The sequence below is a fragment of the Rhinopithecus roxellana genome, chromosome 12 (genome assembly GCF_007565055.1).
Source record: "Rhinopithecus roxellana isolate Shanxi Qingling chromosome 12, ASM756505v1, whole genome shotgun sequence".
NCBI classification, from domain to species: Eukaryota; Metazoa; Chordata; class Mammalia; order Primates; family Cercopithecidae; genus Rhinopithecus; species Rhinopithecus roxellana.
The window spans coordinates 38,441,374-38,462,213 of record NC_044560.1 but is presented as its reverse complement, the minus strand read 5'-3'; the positions used below and the strand labels follow the sequence as shown (position 1 = coordinate 38,462,213).

General features: G+C 37.0%; 1 protein-coding gene across 2 annotated transcripts in view; it reads right to left on the bottom strand.

The window, feature by feature from the left end:
* Positions 1 to 20,840, bottom strand: part of ANKRD13C (ankyrin repeat domain 13C) — a 92,681-nt gene that overhangs the window by 18,484 nt on the left and 53,357 nt on the right. For both annotated transcript variants that reach the window (XM_010358671.2, XM_010358669.2), the window contains exons 7-9: positions 19,714 to 19,858; positions 15,425 to 15,556; positions 11,677 to 11,838 (exon numbers count right to left, since the gene is read on the bottom strand). In XM_010358671.2, the coding sequence (XP_010356973.1) occupies positions 11,677 to 11,838; positions 15,425 to 15,556; positions 19,714 to 19,858 (439 nt within the window). The remainder of the gene's footprint in view (positions 1 to 11,676; positions 11,839 to 15,424; positions 15,557 to 19,713; positions 19,859 to 20,840) is intronic.

Sequence of the window (20,840 nt, the reverse complement as noted above, 5' to 3'; positions counted from 1 at the left end):
GGGCTGAAGTGGGAGGACGGCTTGAGCCCAGGACATGGAGGCTGCAGTGAGCTGAGATCATGCCACTGCACTCCAGCCTGTAGGACAGAACAAGACTGTCTCAAAAAAAAAAAAAAAAAAAAGAGAGAGAGAGAGAAGCAGTAAATGGAGGAAACGTTTTTTCTCTGTCCTCCCTGTTTTCTGCCTAACTACAGAATATAAATTTTGCTTCACTGGAGATAACCTGTACTCTTACTGGCTCAGTGACAGCACCAGAGGAATCTGCAAACCTTACTCCTTTCCTGTCCTTGGAAACCTAAAATCACTTTCGTTTGTCCTGTCATTTCTCTACAAATTTATTGTTCTTTGTTGAAGATGCTATATAAGTTGAGTTCTAAGCCACTGTTTTGAGTTACTTTTTTTTTTTTTTTTGAGACATAGTCTCACTCTGTCACCCAGGCTGGAGTGCAGTGGCCGGATCTCAGCTCACTGCAAGCTCCGCCTCCCGGGTTTACGCCATTCTCCTGCCTCAGCCTCCCGAGTAGCTGGGACTACAGGCGCCCGCCACCTCGCCCGGCTATTTTTTTGTATTTTTTAGTAGAGACGGGATTTCACGGTGTTAGCCAGGTTGGTCTCGATCTCCTGACCTCGTGATCCGCCCGTCTCGGCCTCCCAAAGTGCTGGGATTACAGGCTTGAGCCACCGCGCCCGGCCTGAGTTACTTTTCATTGGGGTTTCTCATGTGGTGTGCGGCACGCATTAATAAACTTGTGTGCTTTTCTCTTGTAAACCTGTCTTGTGGTACGAGAGTCCATATCAACTAAGAACTAAGTTTGGAAGAAGTTTAGTTTAGTTTCCTTTACAGTATAATGGAGGCCAAAAGAAAAGACTGTTTCAATATCAAACTACAGAGACTTTGAGGAGAAAGAAGCCTGAAAAAGGCCATAAATTTTGTTGGTTAGAAGTCACTGGTAATCTCTGACCATGGCCACCATGTCCAGCTAATGTTTTGTATTTTTTAGTAGAGACGGGGTTTCACCATGTTAGCCAGGCTGGTCTTGATCTCCTGACCTCATGATCTGCCCACCTCAGCCTCCCAAAGTGCTGGGATTACAGGCGTGAGCCACCGCGCCCGGCAGTATAAATCATCTTATACCATGTGAATGGAAGGCCACATCCTAGGAATGGCAGAGAAGACAAAAGAAAAAAAGCTGTCTGAGATTAACTCACAGAGCAGAGAAAAATCACACAAACTCAGATTTTTACATGAGAGAAAAACAATCGTTTAAGTCACTGTTCTTTTGAGATTTCTTATAAGCAGCCAAACTTACATCATAACCAATACCAAATTCCAAATTTACACTGGGATATTACACATGATATTACGGCATGTAGCAATGGCTTATCAGTAGAATGACGAAGAGGCTTAAAAGCTAGTTAATGACCCTCACAAATGCTGTGGCAAAACATTAGGTAAAATAGTATCTAGTGATATGCTAGAAAGCAGAGAGACATGCGTTAATAGAACCTTTAATTTTAGGGGAAACCGTTGGAAACGTTTAAGATTGCTCTGTAACCTAGAACCACAGCAAAGACAAATCCCATATCCACCGAAATCTCTATCTATTAATATTTTTAATATTATATATATAACATTTTCATGGTAAAGACACATTTGTCACATGATTACATAATGTGGCATGTCACATCGTTTTATTTTTTTCAGGTAGTAACTTTTCCAAATAAGTTTCTACCATTTCTAAATAAACTCTTTTTAAACAGTACATTATACATTCCCCATCTTAGTAAAGAGTGTAATCAATATAATTTAACCTTTTATTGAGCACTTTATCTCAGTTATAAATATCGATTATCATATTCTAAAAATGTCTTTCTAGTTTAAGTTTATCCTAATTAGTCCTTTATTTTTTCTCAACAAATCCCAAATAGATTCAGAGTCCTTTATTATATACTGACACTTCTAGCTGAATCCTTCAGTGCCCCCTCTATACTGATGCCATGGCTATCTAATGGAACAGGAAGACACAGAGGTTGGTGCGATACCAGATAACTCTTTAATGTTATTTTGCCAAATCAATCAGCTCTGTAACTGAAATACCTTCAAGCCTTTCCCTCATAATTAAATGTAAAACTTCTGACGACTATTTTCCTTGAAGCATATAGGAAATACTTTATTTCTAGGTTTGTTATCATTCTAATATTTCATATGGCAAAGCTTCTGAAAGTTTAAGATATTCATGTATTTTATTATGTATTCCTATTTAGATTTGCAAATAAAGAAAAAAATCCATGCTGGTGCGGTGGGTCACGCCTGTAATCCCAGCACTCTGGGGGGGCCGAGGCAGGTGGATCATGAGGTCAGGAGTTCGAGACCAGCCTGACCCATACGATGAAACCCCGTCTCTACTAAAAATACAAAAATTAGCTGGGTATGGTGGTGCACACCTGTAATCCCAGCTACTCAGAAGGCTGAGACAGGAGAACTGCTTGGAGCCGGGAGATGGAGGTTACGGTGAGCTGAGATCATGCCATTGCACTCCAGCCTGGGCAACTGAGCAAGAGCAAGACTCCGTCTCAAAAAAGAAAAGAAAAAAAAATCCATAATCATGAATAGGGCTTAACTCAATATTCTGAACATATAGTTGGCACAGTATAAGTGCTTTTATCACTGACTCTGACTAAGGTATAAATGGAGCATTGTTCCCTACTCCAATGATAACTGGTTACAAGAAGGAGCTAAAAATACAAGAGCAAGTATCCATGATTTAAGAATTTCTGAGCACTTAAATTTTGCTATCAAAATTTTTGTCAAAAATATATATTAAATACTAGAACCACATCTGGGAAAGAAGAGAAAAAAAGGCAGAAGAAGTATAGTAAAAGTAGTCAAACGGCAAATAATTCCTTCTAAATATTACCTATAAGCCATTTCTTGCAGAAATTGAAATAAATGTTTGGCTGGGGGTAGGGGACAAGAAGAAACCCAAAAGCTATTTATTTATAATAAAGCATATAAATTCATTCCAAAAAGGAGTAGACATTTATTTTTAAGAATTGAAATTCTATTAAAACATGGCTTTAAAATATAGAATTTTCATGTCTTTTGAAAAAAATAAGAAATCACATATATTTCTAGATTTTTGAAACTTTTAATAATTCTCCAAAATCAAAAATATAATTTTTACTATTATGTGCTCTACTAGTTTTTACTACATTTACCAATAACATATTCCCAGGATTATTTCTTGAGGTTTCCCCTACTCTTTCCCAACTTCAATTTCCCAGTATGTTGAAAGAATTGCTAAGACATGTTAATACCTGGATATACAGAAAGAAAAAACTATAACAAAGACAGACTAAGAAGCAAAGTACTTACAGCAAGACCAGGCTTGCAGTCAGGTTCCTAAAATAAAAGCCCATCTCTGCTTCTCTATCTTCGTAACTCAGACAAATTAACTTACTTAAATCTCAATTTCTTTTTTATAAAATGGGCAATGGCTCTCACCTCTTTAGGTCATTACAATAACTAAATCAGATAATACATGGAAAATACTTAGTACAAGGCCCATGCTAACCACTCCAGTGCTTTAAGTCAATATCAATAAGAAAGAAAACTTTGCTGAGGTGTATATGAATTCAGTTTTTGTTGTTTTCTTTTTTCAGCCAGCTATGAAAGACATCCAATAAATTTAGTTTTTAACCTGCAGAAGCTGAAATTGAGTTTATGGCACTCAACTCAGATTAGGTAGGCCACTGGAGAATCCTTCATTACTCTCAGATAAAATATAATGCTTTCCACACAACTGTTATTAATTAAATACATCTGAGTTACTAATCTACAATTCACCATGACTTGAAAATTAATAATCATACAGCATGTCTATTTCTACACTTGATTTGTTCTTACATTGTCAGCTGTCATCTTGAAAGCGTCAATTTTCAATATTGATTTATAACATCTTTTTTTTTTTTTTTTTTTTTTTTTTTTTGAGATGGAGTCTCACTTTGTTGCCCAGGCTGGAGTGCAGTGGCATGATGTCAGCTAACTGCAACCTCTGCCCCCTGGGTTCAAGCAATTCTCCTGCCTCAAGCCTCCTGAGTAGCTGGGATTACAGGTGCGCACCACCATACCCGCTAATTTTATTTGTAAATTTAGTTGACATGGGGTTTCACCATGTTGACCAGGCTGGTCTTGAATTCCTGACCTCAAATGATCCAGTCACCTCAGCCTCACGAAGTGCTGGGATTACAGGTGTAAGCCATCGCACCCAGCTATAATGTCTTTTAAAACTTTAAATTTTAAAATCTAGTTCACCATTAAAATGGGAATGTCTCTTGAATTTATTTGACAGGTCTCTCCTCTTTGACCCCCTACTGTTTAACCTCACATTAAATAATAAGAGTTAAACACTTTTTTTCTTTTTTTTTGAGACAGTCTCGCTCTGTTGCCCAGGCTGGAGTAAAGTGGAGTGATCTTGGCTCACTGCAACCTCCACCTCCCAGGCTCAAGCAATTCTGCCTCAGCCTCCAGAGTAGTTGGGATTACAGTGTACCACCACGTCCAGCTAATTTTTGTATTTTCCGTACAGACGGGGTTTCACCATGATGACTAGGCTGGTCTCGAACTCCTGACCTCAAGTGATCCGCCTGCCACCAGCCGTGCCAGCCAAGTTAAAGACAATCTTTTATGATAGCCTCAAAAATATTAAAAATTTACAAGATAAATTTAATAAAATATGTGTAATATTTATACACTGAACACTTCTGAGAGAAATTATAGAGAACCTAAATAAATGAAGAGATACACATATATATACCGTTCTTAAAAAGCTTACTATGTAGGCTTAAAAGAACTGTACTCCTAAAATTATAAACAAAATGCACACAAATATTTCTTTTCCTCTTTCATGTCCACTATTATATATATATAAACTGCTAACAGTTCCATGCTGCTTTCCAGTGTTCAATTCCGTGCCTGTGTCTAAGAGAAAAAACAACATACAGCTACCGGTATCCTTCTATAATTAGACCTGTCAATTCTATTTTGTTGTTCTTGCATCCTATACCTTACCTAATTAAACCAAATCAAATTATACATATTGATGAATATCTGATAGAATTACTATTAATATTTTCTTTAAATTTCTTCTAAAAAGATTTATAATTGAACTCTGAAAATATTCTCAAATGCAATTCTTTGATTCCTCCTTATCAAAAGTCCAAACAACATATAACAAGGCACATTTTCTTTATTCTAAAAAAATTTTAAATATAATATTAAAAGGATTACTATGCTGACAAACAACAACAAAATCTTGGTTCCTAGTAATCATTAAATGACTTAAGTCAGGTTGAAAAATAACAGAGTAATTTTTTTAAAAAAATTAATGTTAGTATAAAAAAGTCCCTTCTAAGATCAAGAAAAAGCCATGTGCACCTGCTCATAACATTTTTATTCACTATTTTACTGGTGTTACTTCCCAGTGCAGTGAGGTAAGAAAAACAAATAAAAGAAGTAAGAATAGGCAAGAGAAAAGTAAAACTATCATATTATTTGATGACATGAGCATTTGTAGAAACTCCTAAGTAATATACAAAAGACTATAGAATATGCCAGGCACAGTGGCTCACGCCTGTAATCCCAGCACTTAGGGTTGTCGAGGCAGGTGGATCACCTGAGGTCAGGAGTTCTAGACCAGCCTGGTCAACATAGCGAAATCCCGTCTCTACTAAAAATACAAAAACTAGCCGGGTGTGGTGGTGGGTGCCTATAATCTCAGCTACTCCAGAGGGTGAGGCAGGAGAATTGCTTGAACATGGCAGGCAGAGTTGCAGTGAGCTGAGAGATTGTACCACTGAACTCTAGCCTGGGAGACTCTGTCTCCAAGAAAACAAAAAATAAAAATAAAATAAAATAAAATAAAAAGACTATAGAATATATAAATGTAGAAATATAAAAATCACATTTATTTCTATATATAAAAAACAAACTGGGAAATGAATTTAAAGACAATCTTTTATGATAGCCTCAAAAATATTAAAAATTTACAAGATAAATTTAATAAAATATGTGTAATATTTATACACTGAACACTTCTGAGAGAAATTATAGAGAACCTAAATAAATGAAGAGATACACCATGTTCATCAAACAGAATATTCAATATTGTTAAGATATCAAGTCTCCCCCAATTGATCTATAGATTCAACACCATCCCTATACAAACCTCAGCAGGCAATACAATGGAGGAGGAACAGACTTCTCAAAAAATGATGCTGGAGCAACTGGGCATCCAAGGCAAAAAAAATAAATAAACCTTTGACCTAAACCTCATACTTTCCACAAATTTAACTCAAACTGGTCATTTCCTTAAATGTAAAATATAAAGATATAAAACTTAGAAAAAAACACAGGAGAAAATCTTAGACACCTGGAGCTAGGCAAAAACTTCTCAGATTTGGCATGTGACACAAGCTAAAAATTGATAAATTGGATGTCATCAAAATGATAAACTTTTTTTTCAATGAAAGCCCACTTTGAGAAGATGAAAAGACAAGCTACAGAGTGAGAGGAAATATTTGTAAAACATCTATCTGATAAAGAATTAACATCTGGAAAATATAAAGAACTTTGGGCCAGGCATAACGGCTCATACCTATAATCCCAGTACTTTGGGAAGCTGAGGTAGTCGCCCAGGAGTTTGAGACCAGTCTGGGCAACATGGTAAGACCTTGTCTCTACAAAAAAAATAATAATAACAAAAATAAAAAGTTAACTAGGCATGGTGATGCATGCCTGTAATCTCAGCTACTTAGGAGACTGAGTTGGGAGGATTGTTTGAGTTGAGGTGGTCAAGGCTGCAGTGAACCAAGATCGTGCCATTGCACCCCAGTCTGACCAAAACAGTGAGACCCTGTCTCAAAAACAACAACTTGGAAAACTCAACAATAATGAAAAAAAGAAAATCCAATTAGAAAAAGAGTAAAAGGCATGAAGAGACATGCTACAGAAGAGGATATACAGATAGCAAATAAGCGCATGAAGAGATGACCATTCAATATCATTAGCCATTAGGACAATGCAATTAAATCAAAATGAGATCGCATTAAACACTATCAGAATGAGTAACATAGAAAATAATGACAATACCAAAAGCTTGCAAGGATGTAGAAAAACTGGACCATTCATACACTGCTGATGGGAATGTAAAAAACGAAAAACACTTTGGCAGTCTCTTATAAAACTAAACATTCAGCTAACTACCATATGACATAGCAGCTGCACTCTTGGGCATTTATCCCAGAAAAATGAAGACTTATATTACATTCATACAAAAACCTGTATGTGAATGTTTTTTGCAGCTTAATTCATTATGGCCCAAAACAACCCAGATGTTCTTCAACATGTGAATGGTTAAACAAATTGTGGTACACTAATACCATGAAATATTGCTCAACAAAAAAAAGAACAAACTATTGACACATACAACTTAGATAAATCACCAGTGAATTATGCTAAGTGAAAAAAAAAAAAGCCAATTTCAAAAGGCTAAGGCTAACTATAAAGCCAATTTCAAAAGGCTAACTATATGATTCCATTTACAGAACATCCTTGAAACAGCAACACTAAAGAAATGGAAGAACAGATTAGTGGTTGCCAGGCATAAGGGACAGAGAGAGGCTAAGGGGGCAGCAAATATGCCTAAAAAAGAGGAACATGAGGGATCCTATGGTGGTAGACATCTTCTGTGTCTTGACTACAAATGCCAAATATCCTCACCGTGGTATTGTTCTACACTTTGGTAAGATGTTACCATTGGGGGAAACTGGGTGAGGCATACATGGAATCCCTGTATTATTTCATATAACTGTATGTGAATTTATAATTATTTCAAAATAAAAAGCTTAATTAAAAAAAATCCAGGCCGGGCGCGGTGGCTCAAGCCTGTAATCCCAGCACTTTGGGAGGCCGAGACGGGCGGATCACGAGGTCAGGAGATCGAGACCATCCTGGCTAACACGGTGAAACCCCGTCTCTACTAAAAAATACAAAAAAATTAGCCGGGCGAGGTGGTGGGCGCCTGTAGTCCCAGCTACTCGGGAGGCTGAGGCAGGAGAATGGCGTGAACCCGGGAGGCGGAGCTTGCAGTGAGCTGAGATCCGGCCACAGCACTCCAGCCTGGGCGGCAGAGCGAGACTCCGTCTCAAAAAAAAAAAAAAAAAAAAAAAAAAAATCCAAACCGGCTTTTATGTCAAAATTGATTTACCTACAGATTCAACATTATCCCAATCAAAATCCCACCAGATTTTTTATCTTTTGTAGAAACTGACAAATTGAATTTAAATATTCATCAACTATAAAGCTCAAAATCCTATGGTTCATATGGGAAGTGTTTCCTTTAATTTCTGATTCGAAGTTGAAATAATTACATTAATTATTTAATGTAATTAATATTAATTTGTTCCACTATATAGTTATCTGGCATTAAACTATGTTTTAATTTCAACTTGCAAAATTACAGCTGCTTAAAATGCTACTTAAAGACCTCTTTAACTATTCAAGTACATCCGGTTACAATCTCTGCCCTTAAGAAAATCAAGTTGTCTATCGTAAATTTAAATGTATATAAATCAGACCAAAAGAGGCAACTGGCAAATGGTCCATGAAATGGCATTCTATAAAGTCTTATTTCCATATACTTATCCCAAATTAGTTTGTTGCCCAAATTTTATTTATTTATTTATTTTGAGACGGAGTCTTGCTCTGTCACCCAGGCTGGAGTGTAGTGGCATGATCTCGGCTCACTGCAAGCTCCGCCTCCTAGGTTCACGCCATTCTACTGCTTCAACCTCCTGAGTAGCTAGGATTACAGGCACCTGCCACCACGCCCGGCGAATTTTTTTAATTTTTTTTATTTTTTATTTTTGTATTTTTAGTAGAGACGGGTTTTCACCGTGTTAGCCAGAATGGTCTCGATCTCCTGACCTCATGATCCGCCACCTTGGCCTCCCTTGGCCTCCCAAAGTGCTGGGATTACAGGCATGAGCCACCGCGCCTGGCCTGTGTTGCCCAAATTTTTAAAAAAGTAGCAATAACCACCAACACAACAAAATCACTTTTTTTCAAAAGAACTCTAATAAAATTTAAATCACAATATAAGTCCAAAGAGATGGACTTTTGTCTGGTCAACAATGGGAAAAGATAGCAGCCCTGTCAAAGACTGAGCTCAGCATTCCTGCTATTAATTCATCTCCATTTCTATTTCCTGAGTGCATTTTGGCCTGTATTTCCTACTGACTGAGAGATCAGTAAACACTAGCAGGCTCCTGGAAAATTAAGTCTGGTGAAGCTTTCTCCCAAAGTCAGAAGAAAAACGAGGAGCACAGATGAGATGTGGCAGGAAGGGGACAAGATCACACTAAAGTGGTATGATCATAATTTTAAACATTTTACATAATGTACTCAAGTAAACTATGGTTGATTCACTCGATACATGATCTTTCTAAGTATTAAAATGTTTTACTGACAAACATAGTACTACCATGAATTACGTGAAACCTGGCATACTATTCTGGAAAGTTTGACCATCACTAAAACATAGAATCCAGGACAATGCTATAGGGAAAGCACTAAACATTCCAGGAATTCAAGCCTCCTTGTAGTAGCCTTTCAACCTTTTCATAACTGTGACTCACAATTTATATTACAATCTGGCACTCACACACATATGCATGTTTATACAACACACACACACTCTTGAAACTATTGCTTCATGAAGTAGTAATGACTCTCATTATGTATAATGTGCTCTGATTTTTCTTTTCTTTTTTTTTTTTTTTTGGTGAAAGGATCTCACTGTGTCACCCAGGCTGGAATGCAGTGGCAGTGGCATGATTATAGCTCATTGCAGCCTCAGTCTCCTGGGCTCAAGTGATCGTCCTGCCTCACCCTCCCAAGTAGTTGGAACTACAGGCTCATGCCACTGCACACAGCTAATTTTTAAATTTTTTTTTTTTTTTTTTTTTTGGTAGAGGCAGGGTCTTGTTCTGTTGCCCAGGCTGGTTTCCACCTCCTGGACTCAAGCAATCCTCCCACCTTGGCCTCCCAAAGTGCTGGGATTCCAGGTGTGCGCCACTGTGCCTGGCCTACCATTTTCATTTAGATACTAATTTGTTTCAGTATTGCCAACAACTAAGGGGGGAAAAGGAAAAAAGTAGTCATGGCCCACTAAATTAATTTCTTATAATCTACTAAAGGATCCCTATATCGCAGTTTGAAGAACAGTGCTATACAAATGGCAGTATCTGGGAAATTTTTTTTTTTTTTTTTTTTTTTTTGAGATGGAGTCTCGCTCTTGTTGCCCAGGATGGAGTGCAATGGCATAATCTTGGCTCCACAACCTCCGCCTCCCAGGTTCAAGTGATTCTCCTGCCTCAGCTTCCCGAGTAGCTGGGATTACAGGCATGCACCACCATGCCCAACTAATTTTTTAGAGGCGGGGTTTCACCACGTTGGCCAGGCTGGTCTTGAACTCCTGACCTCAGGGGATCCGCCCACCTTGGCCTCCCAAAGTGCTGGGATTGCAGGTGTGAGCCACCATGCCCGGGCCCATCTGGGAAATCTTGATGAAGGTGTCCAAGAATTCTCTGTTTGACTCTAGTATTTTTTTGGAAATCTAAAATTATACAAATACAAAATAAATTTAAGAATGCATCTAATTCACTTCACAGAGGAATAAGATTTAAGGAGCAGTTACCATGTCTCACACATCTTTTATTTCCTAATTTCCCCTCCCCTTTCCTTACTGTCACACAATTCTTTGCATATAGCAGGCTTTCAGTAAACATATGCTAAACAAGAAATATATGGGAAGGTATAAGTCAGAGACGACACCATAAAGTAGATGGATCTTTAGCTGGGCCTTCAAAGCAGTGGATTTTGATTAGCAAAGCAGAAAGAATTAAGCGCCTGTAATCCCAGCTACTCGGAAGGCTGAGGCAGGAGAATCACTTGAACCCAGGAGGCGGAGGCTGCAGTGAGTCAAGATCTCGCCACTGCACTCCAGCCTGGGCAACAGAGGGAGACTCCGTCTCTAAATAAATAAAGAAATAACACTGGGCATAGTGGCTCGCAATCTGTAATGCTAGCACTTTGGGAGGCCGAGGCAGGCAGATCACTTGAGGTCAGGAGTTTGAGACCAGCCTGGCCAACATGGTAAAACCTCATTTCTACTAAAAATACAAAAATTAGCCAGGCCTGGTGGCAGGGCCTGTAATCCCAGCTACCTGGGGGGGATGAGGCAGAAGAATCACTTGAACCCAGGAGGCAGAAGTTGCAGTGAGCCGAGACTGAGTCACTGCACTCCCGCCTGGGCAACACAGCAAGAATCTGTCTCAAAATAATAATAATAACATTAGGTTTCAAGCTTTTAATCTACTTATTAATGAAGACTCAAAGATAAAGTACAGATTCACAAAAAAATCCCAAAGGCCATTTTTTTCTTTTTTATCTTCTTCATAATAATGACATCAACGAAATGAAGATTCATAGAAAAAGGTAACATATAGTAAATAAAAGCTGTGAGTATATTTATATACTTACTGAATGCCACCAAGAATGAAATCTATCCCCTCTCTTCTTAGGAAACTACAAATTAGGAGAATTAAAAATTATACCTCAAAATTCTGTTCCATTATGTTTCCACCTTTACTCAAACTCTCCATGATGGCCTTATTTCGAAGAATATCCTCTTCACTGAGATGTTCTCTTCTTTTCCTTGATTCTAAAACAAGTCCATTCACCAGATAAAAGTCTGCCAAAAAGTTTCCTACTCTTTCCTAAAACAAAACCAAATATTTAAAAGTAAAATTTTTAGGTTAAAAAAAGTGTCAAGGTAATATATTTTTCCATAAACATGTAACATGTAGGTAAAAATGAATATTCCTTTGGTACTTGAAATTATCAAATTATTTTACATTTTCTAGGTTTATACAATATATATATCTAAGTTATTCAATAAGTTAAAAAAATATACAAAGCATACATTTCAAATCAGTAAAGAGAAATTTAAAACACACAAAAATGTATGGTAGTTAATTTGCAAATGATTTTAAATAAAATTGCCACATAGCATTTCTTTAGATCCTACTCCCAAGTAGCACAAAGCTATCTCAAAACTATTAAGCTGGCAGTCAAATATCACAAGTAACAAGGAGGGGTCAGGGATAACACTGTTCCCATTTTATAGATAGAAAAAGAGTGGAATAAAAAGAAATAGTCCACATCACATAAGAATCTCTAGTACAACCAGAATTAATGACCTGTTCAAATTCTCTATTCTCTAACAGGCACCAAACTTCAAATTATAGCTGCTTGTTTTCAACAAAGAAAAGAGTTCCCTTGCTCACCAATACAATTAAAGTGTTTTAGGGAAACTCAAGTGGTGTAAAGGACATCAAGAAAAGTCATTGCTTCCTTTCAACAAAGTCCTCTTAAACCTTCAACATTAACTTTTACCTTTTTCAGACCCACAGGTATTCAGTTTGAAATACCTTACTTAAAAAAAAAAAAAAAAAGATAACTTACTGAAAACAAGCTTCCCATTTCTATCTGCATGCAAATCACATGTCTCCACCCTGCTGCTGTTTACTGACATTCCAAAACTACATGTTCAGAGTTGTGTTCCGGTCCACCTTGCAAAAAAAGCAAAGCATTCTGCACCTATTTCTACCTACAAAATGGGAACCTTAGGCATTACTGACTCCCTCCTTACCTGTCAAAGATTTAAGAAGATCACCTAGATGCTTCAAGAGCTTTGAGCTGCTTAGCAGTAGTACTAGATGATTAGCAGTTTCAATTTTTATCTTCTCTTGAAGTGATCCATCTAATGCTGCCCAGAAGAACAAAGTACAAACAAGTAAGACTTTAAAGCCAACAAATGGACTGCAATGTAGGACCTCACAACTGAGAATGCTATAATGCCATTAGGCTTAGAGAGGAAAATCAGTGAGCCATTTCCTAACAGAGATTTCCTAACAGAATTTATCTGTGGCTGGGAAATAACCAGGTGGTAATTATCAGTTTTTGAAACCTTATAATGAAAAACCGCTTAGTAAATGTAAATTATCATATCAACAAAATGTTAAGTGTGTATTCCCCATTATCCAGCCACTTAATTTCTTGCTACTTATAATTGGCAAAAGCATGTAAAACGATGATAAACACGTCATTTATAATGGCAGAAAACTGAACACAAATATGTGTCTATTCATTTAAATATCCAAAAACAAGACTGAATAAGTTAAGTTACAGTATATCCATCATATAGAATACTATGCAATTGCTAAAAAGAATGAACTAGCACTACATGTACTGGTTAAGAGAAGACTTCTAAGACATACTAAAGAATGAGGAAAAAAAGCTAGCTGCAAAACAGTAGATATGATACGACACTTTATGAAAAGTAAGCATCAGCAATAAATGGCTATCTATTATTATGAGTTCATATTTATGTATTGAGAGCATAAAAAAGGTCTGGAGGATATATAGAATAGTGACGTTCTGCAAGGGGATATGGGACTGTGGGCAGTGGCCAAGGAGGGCTTTTTAGCTTTATGTATAAAGTTATATGATAATTTTATGTGTCACCGTGGCTAGGCTATGATGTCAGGTGTTTGGTCAAACACCAGTCTAGATGTTGCCGTGAAGGTATTTTTTAGATGTGATTAACAACCAATGGACTTTAAGTAGAGCTAATTACCCTGAATAATGTGGGTGGGCCCAATCTAATCAGTTTGAAGGACTTAAGAGCAAAAACTTAGGTTTCCAGGGAAAAAAAGCAATTCTACCTCAAAACTGCAACACAGAAACCCCGCTTGAGTTTCCAGCCTGCAGATTTCTTTTTCTCTTTTTTTCTTTGGACAGGGGTTCGCTCTGTCACCCAGGCTACAGTGCAGTGGTGTGATCACTCACTGTGGACTCAACCTTCTGGGCTCAAGTAATCGTCTCACCTCATCCTTCCAAGCAGCTGCGACTATAGGCTTGTGCCACCTCAGCCATCTAATTTTTACATTTTTTGTAGAGTCAGGTCTTGCTCTGTTGCCCAGGAGGCCAAGCCTGAACATTTCTAACTCAAGAGCACAATATCCACACATTACTAAATTTCCAGCCTGCTAGATTGCTTTACATTTCAGATTTGCCAACTCCTACGATTTCATGAACCACTCCTCAAAATCAATTTCTCCCTCCTTCTTCTCTCCCCCTTACTCTTTTTTCTTCCTCTCTCCTCTCCCCACTCCCCTTCTCTCTATTGGTTTTGTTTCTCAAAGAACCCTAATAAGGCTATTTTTTTAATTTCTCCAGTGAGAATATATTCATTTCACTGTGCATAATAAAAATAATTTTTAATAGAAGTCAATCTTGACCCTGACTTGATGTAGTTACTTACTGCTAAATTTAAAAGTCTATAAAAATGCTTCTTCATACAGCTCCCTTCAATTTTATTTTTATTTATTTATTTATTTATTTATTTATTTTTTGAGACTGAGTCTCACTCTGTCTCAGGCTACAGTGCAGTGTTGCCATCTTGGCTCACTGCAATCTCCACCTCCCAGGTTCAAGCGATTCTCCTGCTTCAGTATTCCGAGTATTACAGGTATGCACCACCACACCCGGGTAATTTTTGCATTTTTAGTAGACACAGTTTTTCACCATGCTGGCCAGGCTGGTCTCGAACTCCTGACCTAGTGATCCGCCGGCCTCAGCCTCCCAAAATGCTGGGATTACATGCATGAGCCACCGCACCTAGCCTCAAAATTTTTTGAATATATGTTTCAATGGTCTTATATAACCTCTTGCTGACAGATAAAATGGGGAATTATGGAAATAATTTACACTAATGGGGAAACTTCCACAGAGATTTAACATTTCTACAGTGTTGCAGAAATGTAAGGTTATTTAATCTTAGTCATATGTATAGAATACAATGTAAGGTTATTTAATCTTAGTCACATGTATAGAATACAAGAAACAAATATTAAGTAAATGAGAAGTCTAAAGTAGGGAGAAAAACAGGTTCAGAGAAATAGTCAAGTTTATCCCTTTTTGTAGTCTTCTTATGGAATAAAGCACTAGAAGTGTGGAATCATGTGAAAACATTGTTCCCTGTATAATAACAAGGCAGCTAGCAGTAAGAGTCCTTCCTGACACAGAATTCAAATGAGCTCAGCTTTCTTTCCTGAATTCTCCAAGGACACATTCTGACTCTAACCATCCATTATAATTCCTTATCTGGATTCAAGAAAGAAAGAAAAAAAACTACTTGGAGACAATGTTGTAAGCTACTTCTTGCATTTCATCACATTATTTTGGAAATATTAAATACCGAACAATGCTTAAAGTTTAAAAATCTAGATTTGCACATACTGTTTTATCTTCCCGAAAAAGCCATCCTGTCTGGGCACGCGTGAAAGAAATTGATTTTGTTGATAAAGTTGCAGAGTAAATATCACTGCTCATTAAAATATCAACCTCTTCTTCTGTTTCCATCTCTGATTCCTGGGATCAGAACAAAAGTTAAACACAAAAATCTAGGTTTTTCAAAAGTTCTTAGTGCTACATATGAAAATATCAAATTTTTAAAGACAAAAATGTTACAAATTTTTAAAGACAAAAAGGACAGTTTCTAAATAATGTGAAGTGCTACTTACCCTAAAAAGAATTAGATGTTTAAATTATACATATTAATATCTTCTCTAAGTTAGCGTTATGACTAATTATGAATCTACAAAAGCAGGACACATGAAATATAGTACTCTTACCCTGTCATAGATATGTAATGGAAGCAGTACTAGATTACCCATTATAAAACTATATAGTCCATAAAGCAATGTTTAAAAACTACTTTAAGAATTAAGTTGACAGATCTGAGAAAAAAGCCCAGATAAAGAATATTTTTCTTTCAATATAGATGAATCTTACTTTAGTTCTTTTTAATGCAAAAATCCACTACTGTCATTTGAGCCTTTCTTTCCCAATAAATTCTAAGTGGAAGAAAGAAAGGAAGAAGAGAACAGAAGGGAAGGATAGAAGAAGGGAAGCAGCAGAGAGGGAAGGAAGGAAAATAAGTAAGAAGGGATCTTTTCTATATTCCTTATAAAATGGAAAGGAATCCATAAATATCAACCGTGATTTCTAAACTTAATGAGTAGCCATGCTTCAGGTTTTATCCTGTACATATTCCATAGTACTGGTATATAATAATTGAGCAATAATTATTTTTTATATGAGAAAAAAGGAAAGTTTTGTGCTTGCTTCAGGGACAGAAGACTAAATGATCAAGTATGGAAAAGTAAGTGAGCAGGTATAAGATGAGATTCTATTCCATAATCGGCCAAGAGAGATATCCTAACTAATATTTAAGACGTTATAAGGAAGAAAAAAGGCAAAACCTAGGAAGTTGTCTGAAGAATAGGGTTTACAATAGTTAGAGGTGCCATTCTCCATACCTCCTTATTTCTAGGTTCCCAAGAGGCCCATTTCCTATTCTTCACCATCTAACTTTAACCTACATATAGTCCCTTTCTGAATTTCTAAAAACAATACCCATGGCAGCCAGGCGCAGTGGCTCATGCCTATAATCCCAGCACTTTGGGAGGCAGAGGCAGGCGGATCACAGTCAGAAGACAGAGACCATTCTGGCTAACATGGTGAAACCCCATCTCTACTAAAAATACAAAAAATTAGCCAGGCATGGTGGCACGCGCCTGTAGTCCCAGCTACTTGGGAGGCTGAGGCAGGAAAACCACTTGAACACAGGAGGCGGTGGTTGCAGTAAGCCGAGTTAATCAAGCCACTGCACTCCAGCCTGGAGACAGAGAGAGACTCCGTCTCAAAACAACAACAAAAAACAATAGCAATAGCTTGGGCCTGGGACAGTACCATTTCCTCTACCCCTACAAGTAAAGAATGCAAAATCTTGGTATCACTGCTAAAGCCGTAATAGGTGAAAATGTATTCCTGGTAACCCAAATTAATTCTGAACACAATTTTCTTTAAAAAGCAGTTTGGTTGCAGTAAACAGAACTGTTAAACACTATACTTCAAATACATTATGAATCAACTAGAATTTTACATATTAGCTTGGAAACTGAACACTATATAACCCATTGTCTATGAGCAAATTTGCCTTACATTTCAAACATCCTATTTTCAATAAACTTTTGGAACAGAATTCTTACATAAATCAGAGACTATCTCTTAACCACATCACTGAAAAAAATCTGCTGTTTTAATTAATTACATTGCTTCAACATTTAATGAAGTTATTACTTATACATACATATTAGGATAAAAAACAAGTATTCTCTGCTCAAACGAATACTGCTTAAAATCTATCTTTCCTGTATTGTAGGCATTATAAATGCCTACATATAATACATATATGTATGTATACATACATACCTTAATACCTTAAAACTGGTAGCCTTAATACCAGTTCTTTGGTAATACTATGACATTCACAAATACTTATGCACTATTAGCCTTAACTTCTAGCTTCTCCTTCAAGACCATATTTCCAATTCACTTATTGCCTAGTTGGCTATCCTGTTGTAATTTCATAAGTAAGAGGTCAAACTATTTAATAAATATCTGAGAGTCTAATATAGGAGTAAGCAAACTATAATCAGCTGCCTGTTTTTATGAATTAAAGCATAATGTAATATACTCATTTATTTACATACTGTCTGTGGCTGCTTTTAACAGCAGAGTTGAGTAGTTGTGACAGAGGCCATATGGCCCATGAATATATTTTAATATCTAAATGTATGTATTATCTCTTCCTTCACAGAAAGAGTTTACCAACCTATAGCGTAGAATGTACTGATGCTGTATTGGATACCGGGGAATACAACAAAAAGAACCCCATGCCCTTGAGGAGCTTCGACTAACAGAAGGGAAAAAAGCCATGTCAGTAAATGTAACATTAGAAGTTTTATGGTTCCAAATTTAATAGGAGCATAAGGACAACAAAAGTCATTTGGCGGGAGAGAAAGTAACACCAAGTGCATGCCCGACAGGTGTGAGGGTGCAAAAAGAAAAGCATTCCAGGAAGTGGAAAGAACATGAAAAAAGGAATAAAGGCCCAAATAGCCTGGCACATCTGACAAACTGCCAAGAGCGCAGTATGATGGTATCTAAAATAAAATAGCAAGGTAAGAAAAAGGCTAGAAAGGTGAGCAAAACTCAGGTGACAAAAGGAAACATGCCATGCTAAGGAGATTAGATTTCACTCTAGGTAACGGTGAACTTTGTAAGTACCTTTAAGTAAGTAAGGTTTCACAAATGTGTTTCTAAAGTTCAGTGTATCTCCAACATGTGGGATAATTTAGAAGCAGACGAGAAAGGAGCCAGGAAGATCATTTATAAGACTTTCCAATGGACTTTCCATTATTATTGAGAAATAATGAATATTCAAATTACAGTAGTGACAGTGTGAATAAAAGAGGAATAATTATGAGACATTAAGGAGAAATAAATGACCAGATATGTACTCTGATGAGAAAACATAGAGTACAAGAAAAGATACCAGAAATAACTCCTAGGTTTCTGACTGAATAGAGAATGTCATCATTTATCAAAAGAGGAAAAACAGGAAAAAGAGTAAGTTTTGAGGAAAAGTAGTAAGGTTAGTTTTAAATAAGGTGAATTTTGAGGTACCTGGGAGACACACATGATATCCATTAGGCATTTAAACACATAAGCCTCTACTCAGAACTGTCTGGGACACAAACATGTATTTGTAAATCATCAACCTATAGGACTGTGGGAATGGAAGGGATTATTCTGGCAGTTTGTAAAAATGAGAACCATATCAAGGGCCTATCAATCGTTTTTCAACACAAAGATATGGCATGAGAGAAGGAAAATCTTGTTGTATTCGAAGAGGGAAAGGACATAGAAAGGAAAGGCAGCCAAAGAGTTAGGAAAAGTTAAGACTACAGACAGAGCCAAAAGAAGTATTCATATTAAGGAAATAAAAAAAAGATTGTCAACAACATTAAAAGAAGGTAAGATAAAAAGATAATACATGGTAAAGTTCCAGCACAGGTTCAACAAATGAAAACTATAAATGAGAATAAGAGAAGTTGGAGTTCATTGATGTAGGAGATAATCAGTTGAATTCTGAGCAAAGTCAATGGACTGGTCAAGATGGAGACCAGAGGATAGAAATATAAAAAATGAAAATAGGCCAGGCGCAGTGGCTCACGCCTGTAATCCCAGCTCTTTGGGAGGCCAAGGTGGGTGGATCATTTGAGGTCAGGAGTTTGAAACCAACCTAGCCAACAAGGTGAAACAAAGCCTCTACTAAAAATACAAAAATTAGCTGGGCTTGGTGGCGGGCGCCTGTAGTCTCAGCTACCCTAGAGGCTGAGGCAGGAGAATTGCTTGAACCCAGGAGGCAGAGGTTGCAGTGAGCCTAGATCATGCCACTGCATTCCAGCCTGGGTGACAGAGAGAGACTCCAGTCTCAAAAAAAAAAAAGAAAGAAAAAAGAAGAAAAGAAAGCTAGTGGTCAGGAAACTATAGCTTTAGGAGCAAACCATCTCAATTATACCTTAAGCTTTTAAGCAAATTATACTGAGGCTTGGCTAAAAACCTAGATTTTTTTTTTTAAACAATTTAAAGGAATATTGATAAGACAACATGCTTACCTCATGATGTATTCGCTGATAAACTTTTTGTTCATTGTCTAATACTACAAAAGATTCAGAGGGTGCCGCATCCCCATTGAAAATGAAGCTTAGATCCCCTCGTTGGCACTTCATGTCAGTAAAGTCTATGAGAGTTGTGTCAAGCCTGTGAAACATGGGTAGATGAGAATCTCTGACAAATATAATTTTGATACAACTTCACTAATAATTAAATAAATTTGTTCCTTCTAAACTCAAACCGAGATGTTAATACCATATTGCAAAGTCAAATTTATACATAAAAACTAAATTTAAAATATTCTATTAAAAACCAAAAGACTAATGCCTAACCATCTGATACAAAACTTTGCTTTATCCTTCAACTTGATAAACCATTTAAATTCTTGGCCATTCTATTTGACTTCTCAGATTTGGACTTGTATTCTCTTTCCCAGCCAACATCTCTACACCCTGGAAACCTTACAGATCATTCTGTATCTAATACTCATGGATTCACACATCTGTGTGTTTACTGTGCTCTTTGGTAACCTGGACCTGTCGTGGTCTAGCCTAATGTGCTGGTCTCAAACAACATTCTACAAAGCACTACTTGCTGAAATTAGGAAAAATACTGAAAATAGAAAGCTTACAATACATTGAAGTGCTTCAATCTTGCACATGGCTCTATAAATCACCAGATCAGGATCACCCTAGCTAATGGCTGCTAAACCCAAGAAGCTGGTTGGCCCTGCTGTCAAGAGATGCTGGTCACATCCCCAGGAAGCTCCTTTAAGCCTCCGTGAAAGATCCACCCTGGCTACTGAATTTCTAATGCAACTGTAATAATTCATTACTCTGTATGTTTTTCAGTTCTCATCACAGACAAGGCAAAATGAGTTGGTATTCTTGGTTTCTCTAGACAGGAAAAACAGAAATAAAACATGCCTCACATGCTGCATGAAAATAATAACTAGGGTTACATAGAATTTATCATCAAAATTAATAACAACTAAGAATGAAAGTGACACTATTGATAATTCTGCCAGGAAAACAGGGGTGAGCCAGAGCAAAGAGGGAAGCATGGTTGCCTTATGTATCAAGAAGCCCTAAAAAAGTAACGCATCAACTCACAGGGGGCTGGGGTGGGG